This window comes from Bufo gargarizans, chromosome 6, assembly GCF_014858855.1.
Source record: "Bufo gargarizans isolate SCDJY-AF-19 chromosome 6, ASM1485885v1, whole genome shotgun sequence".
NCBI lineage: Eukaryota > Metazoa > Chordata > Amphibia > Anura > Bufonidae > Bufo > Bufo gargarizans.
In genome coordinates this window covers 229,325,753-229,337,352 of record NC_058085.1, presented here as the reverse complement: position 1 = coordinate 229,337,352, position 11,600 = coordinate 229,325,753, and the positions used below count along the sequence as shown (strand labels likewise).

Below are 11,600 nucleotides of genomic sequence, written 5' to 3'. Positions count from 1 at the left end.
GGCTGCGACGTTAGACCATAGCGCTGCAGTCACTCACTCTCTGTCTGCTTGTCAGTTTCATATCAATCAGCTTTATACATCCCTGGAAGACCAGGAAAACCGAGGAAGGCGAAACAATCTCCGGTTCAGAGGGATCCCAGAATCGGTCTCTGCCTCCAACATCCCAAATGCTATCACAAAGATTGTCGCTTCATTGCTAGGGGACTTTGATCCTGTCATGCTAATAATTGAAAGGGCTCATAGAGCTCTACGCCCTCGTCCAAAGGACAATGACCCTCCCAGGGATGTTATTTGCAGATTCTTGAACTTCCAAGATAAGGAAGCGATTTTAAAAGCAGCCAGAATCGCACCCTCGATCCTTCTGGAGGAGGCTCCGATACAAATATACCAGGACTTATCCCTGACTACCTTGCAGAAAAGGCAGTTTCTAAGGCCTCTCACAGCATTGCTTAAAGAGAAGAAGATCCTATACAGATGGTCTTTCCCATTCGGGCTTTCTTTCCTGGTAGCTGGAAAAAGGATCACGATATCCTCCTTTTCTGACCTCTCGGAAGCTTATACAGCTCTGGACTCTCCTCCACTACACATTCCGGACTGGGATAAAGTATAAGATATTACAGCTTTACCAGCTTTGCCTGTTCTTCAGCCCTGGGAGCTCACTACAACGCAGAAGAAACATAAATTTAAGAAGTCTAAGGACTTAATACCACCAAAGAAGACTCACTTCACCCAGGACGGTTCCTGAGATCTCTGCGTTTTCTCCCTTCTTCTGTCTTCATCAGTCATGATAAGACTCTATAACTAATCTTACTTTTCACTCTAGCTTTTTTCCATGTATATCTGTCAAAGTTATATATGGGACTCACTTATAGTGTTGAGCGCGAATATTCGAATAGCGAATTTTTTTCGCGAATATCGGCACTTCGCTAATTCGCGAATATTTCGAATATGGTGATATAAATTCGATATTTCGAATATTCGTTTTTTTTTTTTATATATATATTTTTTTCTTTCCCACTTCCCTAAAGTTGTTCTACCTGTCCCTTGGATTCCGGGCTTCCTGGCTGCTCCAGTCAGTGCCCGTTGCCGCTTCTGCCGACTTGCGTGCTCATGGAGCGTCCCCATCACCATGGGAACGTCTCCATATACTAGAATGTACTGTCGGATTTGAGAATTACGTTGAAATCGCAATTCGATTATTTCACGTTATAAAAATCGAATTTCGATTTTTAACTTAGCACTGCTATATTCCATATTCGTTAATTCTAGCCTAATATGGACTATAGCAGTGCTAAGTTAAAATCAAAATTCGATTATTATAAGTTGAATTAATCGAATTGCGATTTCAACTTGGACCTGGTTTACCATGGTTGGCTTGGTAGAATTAGCGAATATGACGAATATATTCGTTATATTCCACAAAACGAATATGGCGAATGTATTCGTTATATTCCACAAAACGAAGATAACGAAATATTCTCCATCTCTAGCTAGCTACCTACCTATCCATCAACTTCGCTAATTCTAGCAATCATATAGCAAAGTTTACTATAGAGACAGCTAAGTTTAATTCGCTATTCGATTATATTATATATTTTTTTAAAATAAATACAATAATTATGATAATTATCAGGTATTATAATTATTCTATTAACTTTTCTAAAAAAATCAAAGTAATTTTCGCATAGCGAATTAAACTTAGCTGTCTCTATAGTAAACTTTCCTATGATTGCTAGAATTAGCGAAGTTGATGAATATGGAGCTAAAACGAAGATGCTGAATACTTCGTTATCTTCGTTTTGTGGAATATAACGAATATATTCGTCATATTCGCTAATTCTACCAAGCCAACCATAGTAAACCAGGTCCAAGTTGAAATCGCAATTCGATTAATATAACTCGAAGGAATCGCATTGCGATTTCAACTTAGAAGTAATGCTATATTCCATTCGTTAATACTAACCTAATGTATTTTGCTAAATCGTAATGCGATTACTTCAAGTTATATTAATCGCATTGCGATTTATATTTGATGCTGCTGCTGCTGGGTCTTTAATGGAATGGGTCTAGAATTAACGAACTTTAACTGATATTGAATCTTGCAGTGGTAATTTTTAATCACAATGTGATAATATTTTCTATCATTAGTAACCACATTGTGAATCCAAATTTTATAATGCACTATTCTGACATACAGTAATATATTTGTTTTATTAGTTAATTCTACCAATACCACCTATAGCAAAATCTCCAAAGCAGGAATTGCAATGCAATAAAAATGTGTTGCATTTTGAATTCAACACTATTTCTAAAATATTCGTATTGCTGGTATTGTTATAGTTAACAAGTCACCACTACATCTTATGGGTTAAGATGTCCACCATCGGTATTACTGGTGGTCACGCACATTAGCCGTGGGTGTATGCAGCCACACAAAGCAGGTGGCCACTGCGACCGCATAAGTATTAATCCATGTTTAAACCATGGGTGTGAAGCGGTAAATGATTATGGCACAAATTATGGTGGTTACATCACACTACAATGTCTGTAACATGTATGTATGGAGAGCAGACAAATGTCTCTCATAAGCACATAGCACCTCTATTTACGTGCTACACACTGTATATCCAACGCTATAAAATCCACACCAACCCCACCTCCCCCCTTAAACCCTCCACCACCTTAAACCCCCCTCCATCATGTCCCCCCCCCCACCTCCTCACTCACACACAGTTTATGAGAAGTAAAGATTGACCTCCAGTATTTCAGTATTCGCTGGTTCATTTACCATAACCCAGGGTGCACAGCGTAGAGGCGAACCAGATGTACACCCCATACCGTACCGTCACCTCACTACACAGGTACACCTCTCCTTAGATGACCATTGGCCAATACCCCATTGCTCATACCCCACACACAATGGAATGTTCTAACGGTAACCTAAAATCAATTTTTCTTCATTCATATATTTTTTTTTAATTTTGATGACATGATCACATTAAGTACAAATACTTGTATTTCCAAAGTTTTTGATTACATGTATGCATGTTGTGCAAGGTCTATGATTGGACCTGGTCCCGTCACGCGTGTTGCTAAGAGCGCCACAGTCCGCAGTATTCGGTTTGAATTGTGGCACATACCTGACCACCGGCACAAGAAAATAGTCATAGTGAATAAGTGGTGCGACCATAAGCGGCGCCATGTCTATTACCCTGTTTCCATGTAACGGCGGCTGCTGTATGTAATGATAATGAATTATTACTTTGGCCCAGACTAAATTGTCCGTACTCTAACCCCATTGGTTAAAATAAAACAAAACACAATAAATGAGATAGTCAATAAATTTTTCGAAAACAATCTTTAAATAAAGAAAAATATTATTAACAAATAACAGAAGTAACGTACAAAAATAAAATGAAAAAATTATGGAAGCCTTTTCATGTCTATCAGCTCTTGGATCCCTTCCTCAAAGGCCTTTTGGTTGGTCATCTCCATCACCGTTATCTCATGTGAGAATTGGAGCTTCTGCTCCCTCATCCTCCTCATTTGATTTGCCCTCAATTGCTTCATCCTCTCGAGCTGCTCCTGCCTCATCTTTTGAAATTTCCGTATACACCTGTTAAGCTCTGTAAAAGTAAAGGAAATGTACATTTTAAATCTACTTTAAAAGACAATCATTGATTGGTGTATAAAGCAGATGAATTCCTGTCTGACCCAGTAAGAAGTACATCAGCGACTTAAAAAGATTAAAATAGACAAATCGCCAGGACCGGATGGCATACACCCCCGTATCCTAATGGAATTAAGCAATGTCATAGCCAGACCCTTATTTCTGATATTTGCGGACTCTATATTGACAGGGAATGTCCCACAGGATTGGCGCATGGCAAATGTGGTGCCAATATTCAACAAGGGTCTAAAAACAGAGCCTGGAAACTATAGGCCGGTAAGTTTAACATCTGTTGTGGGTAAACTGTTTGAAGGTTTTCTGAGAGATGCTATATTAGAGCATCTCAACAGAAATAAGCAAATAACGCCATATCAGCATGGCTTCGTGAGGGATCGGTCATGTCAGACTAATTTAATCAGTTTCTATGAGGAGGTAAGTTCTAGACTTGACAGCGGCGAATCAATGGATGTCGTGTATCTGGACTTCTCCAAAGCATTTGACACTGTACCACATAAAAGGTTAGTATATAAAATGAGAATGCTCGGACTGGGAGAAAACGTCTGTACGTGGGTAAGTAACTGGCTCAGTGATAGAAAGGGGTGGTTATTAACGGTACACACTCAGATTGGGTCACTGTCACTAGTGGGGTACCTCAGGGGTCAGTACTGGAGGGGTCACTGTCACTAGTGGGGTACCCCAGGGGTCAGTATTGGGCCCTATTCTCTTCAATATATTTATTAATGATCTTGTAGAAGGCTTGCATAGTAAAATATCAATTTTCATAGAACACACTAAACTGTGTAAAGTAATTAACACTGAAGAGGACAGTATACTGTATATATACTACAGAGGACAGTATACTGTATATATACTACAGAGGACAGTATACTGTATATATACTACCGAGGACAGTATACTGCTACAGAGTGATCTGGATAGATTGGAGGCTTGGGCAGATAAGTGGCAGATGAGGTTTAACACTGACAAATGTAAGGTTATGCACATGGGAAGGAATAATGAAAGTCACCCGTACATAGTAAATGGTAAAACACTCGGTAACACTGACATGGAAAAGGATGAATGAATTTTAATAAACAGCAAACTAAGCTGCAAAAACCAATATCAGGCAGCTGCTGCAGAGGCCAATAAGATAATGGGTTGCATCAGAAGGGGCATAGATGCCCGTGATGAGAACATAGTCCTACCACTTTACAAATCATTAGTCAGACCACACATGGAGTACTGTGTACAGTTCTGGGCTCCTGTGAACAAGGCAGACATAGCAGAGCTGGAGAGGGTCCAGAGGAGGGCAACTAAGGTAAAAACTGGAATGGGGGGCGGTGGGCACACACACGACTACAGTACCCTTAAAGATTATGAAAATTAGGGTTATTCACTTTATAAAAAAGACGACTGAGGGGAGATCTAATTACTATGTATAAATATATCAAGGGTCAGTACAGAGATCTATCCCATCAGCTATTTATCCCCAGGACTGTGACTGTGACGAGGGGACATTTTCTGCGTCTGGAGGAAAGAAGGTTTGTACACAAACATAGAATAGGATTCTTTACGGTAAGAGCAGTGAGACTATGGACTCTATACTGTAAGAGCAGTGAGACTATGGACTCTATACTGTAAGAGCAGTGAGACTATGGACTCTTTACGGTAAGAGCAGTGAGACTATGGACTCTATACTGTAAGAGCAGTGAGACTATGGACTCTATACTGTAAGAGCAGTTAGACTATGGACTCTATACTGTAAGAGCAGTGAGACTATGGACTCTATACTGTAAGAGCAGTGAGACTATGGACTCTATACTGTAAGAGCAGTGAGACTATGGACTCTATACTGTAAGAGCAGTGAGACTATGGACTCTATACTGTAAGAGCAGTGAGACTATGGACTCTGTACTGTAAGAGCAGTGAGACTATGGACTCTATACTGTAAGAGCAGTGAGACTATGGACTCTTTACTGTAAAAACAGTGAGACTATGGACTCTATACTGTAAGAGCAGTGAGACTATGGACTCTATACTGTAAGAGCAGTGAGACTATGGACTCTGTACTGTAAGAGCAGTGAGACTATGGACTCTGTACTGTAAGAGCAGTGAGACTATGGAAGTCTCTGCCTGAGGAGGTGGTGATGGTGAGTACAATAAAGGAATTCAAGAGGGGCCTGGATGTATTTCTGGAGTGTAATAATATTACAGGCTATAGCTACTAGAGAGGGGTCGTTCATCCAGGGAGTTATTTTGATTGCCTGTTTTGAGTCGGGCTCGGAATTTTTTATTCCCCTAAAGTGAGGAAAATTGGCTTCTACCTCACCTTTTTTTTTTTTTTTGCCTTCCTCTGGATCAACCTGCAGGATAACAGGCCGAACTGGATGGACAAATGACTTTATTCGGCCTTATGTACCATGTTACTATTTTAATCCATTATATATTGGTTTAGTTAGGATTAATAATAGTTCATTAGACTTTATGGTTATGGACTTATTAGTTAAGTTAATGCTTTTTATGTATATTAATTACTTTATAGTGTTCATGTTTTATATTACTGTTGTGTGTTGTACGTTCTTTGTTGACATTTTTTTATATAAATATTAATATTGTTTTGTGCACTTTCATTTTTTAGTCTAAGAAAATTTTTATATTTTGGATGTTCGTTACAGCCATTATTAAACAGTATGCCTCATTTAGATACTTTACGGAAATCAGTACACCAGTAACATCAGCTAGCTGTAAAAAAAAAAAAAATTACTAGTATTTAATTAGGGTCCGTGTTTTTGGACTGAGTGCCCAGACAGATATAGTGGCACAGGTCACTCCCATACTCCATCAAGCCTTTTTAATAAAGTTTGGTTTAAAAATGCTGTTCTTTTCAAGTGTGGACAGGAGATGTGAAAACTTAACCTGCGGAGAAATAAGCATGGTCTCTGACAGACCCTAAAGACTGGTGATATACTAATATTGTTGTTACACTGCTTGGAGCGAACGCAAAGTGGAGGACTTTAGGTTATGCAATATCTGAAGTCTGAATAAGAATTAGAGGTTTAACTTGAACTTGTTTAAAATTGTTTTCTTGACTAAAATCTGCCTGTGGTGAAGACTAAACTGACACCTGTATGTGTGTGGGGACATTTTTTGAATTAAAACAACAGAATGTATTTACCCTCCTGGTGGGGGGTGGTCACCACCTCGTCTTGTTCCTCCTCCTCCTCATTCTCCTGGACCTCATCTGCCTCCGGTGGGCTATGGGCCTGATGCCCCGATGGTCCTGCCTGCTCCTGTTCCTGCTCCTCATCCTCCTCATCCTCCATCAGCTCCTCTTCCACCACCACCACCTTCATCTTATTGGAGCGCTTAGGGCGCACTTTAGGAAGAGTAGCCCCTGTAATGAACAAATGTTACAAAAATTCCAAAATAAACAAGCAAAGCAAAAAAAAAAAAAAGCTACCGGTACACAAATCAATCTATGGTGTGATCTCGATGGGATGATGATTACCCCTATGTTTGATTTCACATGATTTGGTGTTTGATGAAACTATGAATGAAGTCTTTCAGATGGTTTACAGTTGAGTACGTTAAGAGCTAGGATGAGGTACCGGGGGGGTATTTGTTTGTAAGGTACTGTTGCAGGGTTATTGAAATGAGGTGGACCAAGTCAACTGTTTTGACATTGGATAAGGGTTTACATCATATATCTGTATCTCGCTGTCAGTGTATGTATATATTGTAAATATCAGCTACGTGTCCCACCATGTACTAAATCCGTGCTGGAGAACTTTTAGGCAGAAGAGAAACCCAACTAAATTATTTATTGCAAATTTCCAGCGTTCCCATTGTACCCGATACCAGTATAGTCTGTCCTCTACACAATTCTCATTTTGCTGTAACAGCTGCTTACATTCAATATGCTGACTGTGCTGTTAATAGTGTGCCTGCCAAGCTGTATGGTAGGAAAGGTCTAAAGGCGATTAGCACCTTAGACCTTTTCAAGGGTATGCGGCCCACAGAGAGGGCTCCGAGTGCCGCCTCTAGCACCCGTCCCATCGGTTCGACACCACTCAACTAAGTTATCAGTTGTAAAGGGATAGAAATACTTATTTGACTAACTGAACACATAAATAACAATAGGTGGGTGATAGAAAATTAATGTAAGCATCATACCTGGACAGTTCCTGTCTCTGACCTCTTTGATAAATGCCATTTTGTGCCTCTTCAGGTCGGACCATTTTTTTAAGTAGGCATTCTTTGAATGCCTCCTTGAGTTCAAGTTAAACAGGTGCTGGGCAATTCGCCTCAGAATCACCTGCTTCTCTAGCCGTGAAGTTCTTTCATCATACTTTTTCTCCAACATTTTCTGCAATATAACAATTAAATGATGTAATCCCAAAATTCTAAAATCCAATTATTAGTAATTATAGTCATCTCAACCATTAAAAAATATAATTTAATATGAAAAAGGTAAACGAGTACATATTTATATAGTTCACTATGGAACTATATGAAAGTAAAGTAATAATTTTTTTTTTTTATTAAAAGCAAATATACAAAATAAACTTCACATTGGACGCCACTTTAACAGTGACTTTCAACAATGGCCTCCCATGTAACAGTGACCTTGACAGAGTCCGCCCTTTTGATAATGACTTTGACAAAGACCTCACCTTTAACAGTGACTTCCCCTTTAAGAGTGACTTGAACAGCTGCTTCCCATTTAAGAGTGAGCTGTAACAGTGGCCGCACCTATAACAGTGACTAGAACAGTGGCCGCCCCTTTAAGAGTGACTTGGAACAGTGGCTGCACTTTGGACTTGGACAACAGCACAGTGACCGCCCCTTTAACAGTGACTTGGAACAGTGACCGCCCCTTTAAAAGTGACTTTGAACAGTGGCCGCACCTATAACAGTCAATAGACTAGTGACCGCCCCTTTAACAGTGACTTGGAACAATGGCCGCACCTATAACAGTCAATAGACTAGTGACCGCCCCTTTAACAGTGACTTGGAACAGTGACCGCCCCTTTAAAAGTGACTTGGAAACTGGCCGCACCTATAACAGTCAATAGACTAGTGACCGCCCCTTCAAAAGTGACTTGGAACAGTGGCCGCCCCTTTAAAAGTGACTTGGAAACTGGTCGCACCTATAACAGTCAATAGACTAGTGACCGCCCCTTCAAAAGTGACTTGGAACAGTGACCGCCCCTTTAAAAGTGACTTGGAAACTGGCCGCACCTATAACAGTCAATAGACTAGTGACCGCCCCTTTAAAAGTGAATTTAAACAGTGGCCGCACCTATAACAGTCAATAGACTAGTGACCGCCCCTTTAAAAGTGACTTGGAACAATGGCCGCACCTATAACAGTCAATAGACTAGTGACCGCCCCTTTAAAAGTGACTTGGAACAATGGCCGCACCTATAACAGTCAATAGACTAGTGACCGCCCCTTTAAAAGTGACTTGGAACAATGGCCGCACCTATAACAGTCAATAGACTAGTGACCGCCCCTTTAACAGTGACTTGGAACAGTGACCGCCCCTTTAAAAGTGACTTTGAACAGTGGCCGCACCTATAACAGTCAATAGACTAGTGACCGCCCCTTTAACAGTGACTTGGAACAATGGCCGCACCTATAACAGTCAATAGACTAGTGACCGCCCCTTCAAAAGTGACTTGGAACAGTGGCCGCCCCTTTAAAAGTGACTTGGAAACTGGTCGCACCTATAACAGTCAATAGACTAGTGACCGCCCCTTTAAAAGTGACTTGGAACAATGGCCGCACCTATAACAGTCAATAGACTAGTGACCGCCCCTTTAACAGTGACTTGGAACAGTGACCGCCCCTTTAAAAGTGACTTTGAACAGTGGCCGCACCTATAACAGTCAATAGACTAGTGACCGCCCCTTTAACAGTGACTTGGAACAGTGGCCGCCCCTTTAAAAGTGACTTGGAAACTGGCCGCACCTATAACAGTCAATAGACTAGTGACCGCCCCTTCAAAAGTGACTTGGAACAGTGGCCGCCCCTTTAAAAGTGACTTGGAAACTGGTCGCACCTATAACAGTCAATAGACTAGTGACCGCCCCTTCAAAAGTGACTTGGAACAGTGACCGCCCCTTTAAAAGTGACTTGGAAACTGGCCGCACCTATAACAGTCAATAGACTAGTGACCGCCCCTTTAAAAGTGAATTTAAACAGTGGCCGCACCTATAACAGTCAATAGACTAGTGACCGCCCCTTTAAAAGTGACTTGGAACAATGGCCGCACCTATAACAGTCAATAGACTAGTGACCGCCCCTTTAAAAGTGACTTGGAACAGTGGCCGCCCCTTTAAAAGTGACTTGGAAAATGGTCGCACCTATAACAGTCAATAGACTAGTGACCGCCCCTTTAAAAGTGACTTGGAACAGTGGCCGCCCCTTTAAAAGTGACTTGGAAAATGGTCGCACCTATAACAGTCAATAGACTAGTGACCGCCCCTTTAAAAGTGACTTGGAACAATGGCCGCACCTATAACAGTCAATAGACTAGTGACCGCCCCTTTAAAAGTGACTTGGAACAATGGCCGCACCTATAACAGTCAATAGACTAGTGACCGCCCCTTTAAAAGTGACTTGGAACAATGGCCGCACCTATAACAGTCAATAGACTAGTGACCGCCCCTTTAAAAGTGACTTGGAACAGTGGCCGTACTTTGGACTTGGACAACAGCACAGTGACTTGGAACAGTGGCCGTACTTTGGACTTGGACAACAGCACAGTGACTTGGAACAGTGGCCGCACTTTGGACTTGGACAACAGCACAGTGACTTGGAACAGTGGCCGCACTTTGGACTTGGACAACAGCACAGTGACTTGGAACAGTGGCCGCGCCTATAACAGTCACTAGACCATTGACCGCCCCTTTAAAAGTGACTTGGAACAGTTGCCGCACTTTGGACTTGGACAACAGCACAGTGACATACTTTTTCGAGTCGAATTACTTACAGTGATGAAATACTCCAGCTCCTCATCTGTAAAATTGCTTCGCGACATCTTTGTTCCGTCTATCTCCACTCACTACTCGATCCCAGACACGCCCCTACAGACGCAGGCAGTGGCACGCACAGACGCACGATGATTTAAATGACGTTTTTTCGAGATAACGAACCAAACATAGTAGACTGTATAGGCAGGCAAATATCATATTGGTACCTTGCTCTAAGTTGTATTCGAGTGCGAATGTAACTTTTTTATATTGAGCCATAGACTATTACATTAGACAAATAGCGCTAATGTTCCATTCGAACTCGATCCAAACTTATAGTGGGGGACTAATTGGAAAATTGAATAATGTGAACAATTGACTTTTAGATTTAACAAATAAGAAAATAGAGCAGGATTCACTTTATTGGTTGGTTAGGTTCAATCTGGACAGTAGTAAGTTAAAATAGCAATGCTAATAATTTAAGTTAAAATAATAGCATTGCGTAAAGACCTTATTATTAGCAGGATTAGATATCAATTCAACCTATTGGGTGAATCGAAAGTATTTACTAGCACTATTAGCATTGATAATCCAACTGCTATAATGCACTATTCATACATATAGTCATATATCAATTCTATTTGTTAACCCCTTAGGGACTGGTCTATTTATCACCATAAGGCTATTTTTGCAATATCGGAACAGTGTCACTTTAAGTGGAGGTAACTTTAAAACGCTTTGATTTATCCAGGCCATTCTGAGATTTCTCCCCCCCCTCCCCCCCTCACATATTGTACTTTATGATACTGTTAAAATGAAGTATAAATAATTAATTTTTATATATAAAATAATACCAAATTTAACCAATTTTTTTTTAAATTAACAAATTTTAAAGATTCAATTTCTTTACTTCTATAATACATATTAAGGCCTCAATAAAATAGTTATTACTT

The 11,600-nt window shown here is 40.5% G+C and overlaps 1 protein-coding gene across 1 annotated transcript; it reads right to left on the bottom strand.

Moving 5' to 3' along the window:
* Positions 1–3,423: 3,423 nt before the first annotated feature.
* On the bottom strand, positions 3,424–10,715 carry LOC122942092 (ABC transporter F family member 4-like). Its single transcript, XM_044299588.1, has 4 exons — positions 10,668–10,715; positions 7,844–8,036; positions 6,846–7,064; positions 3,424–3,626 (listed from the first exon to the last, which is right to left on the bottom strand). Exons 1-4 carry the CDS (start codon positions 10,713–10,715, stop codon positions 3,424–3,426), a joined length of 663 nt encoding a protein of 220 aa, XP_044155523.1.
* Between the last annotated feature and the right edge of the window lie 885 nt (positions 10,716–11,600).

What these genes read in the sequence shown, in the direction of transcription:
- LOC122942092 (XM_044299588.1), bottom strand. Translation starts at nt 10,715, where the DNA reads ATGTCGCGAAGCAATTTTACAGATGAGGAGCTGGAGTATTTCATCACT. An exon ending in CAGAGACAGGAACTGTCCAG is followed by an intron (nt 7,065 to 7,843) that starts GTATGATGCTTA and finishes TGTTCATTACAG; the next exon opens with GGGCTACTCTTCCTAAAGTG. An exon ending in GACCACCCCCCACCAGGAGG is followed by an intron (nt 3,627 to 6,845) that starts GTAAATACATTC and finishes TTACTTTTACAG; the next exon opens with AGCTTAACAGGTGTATACGG.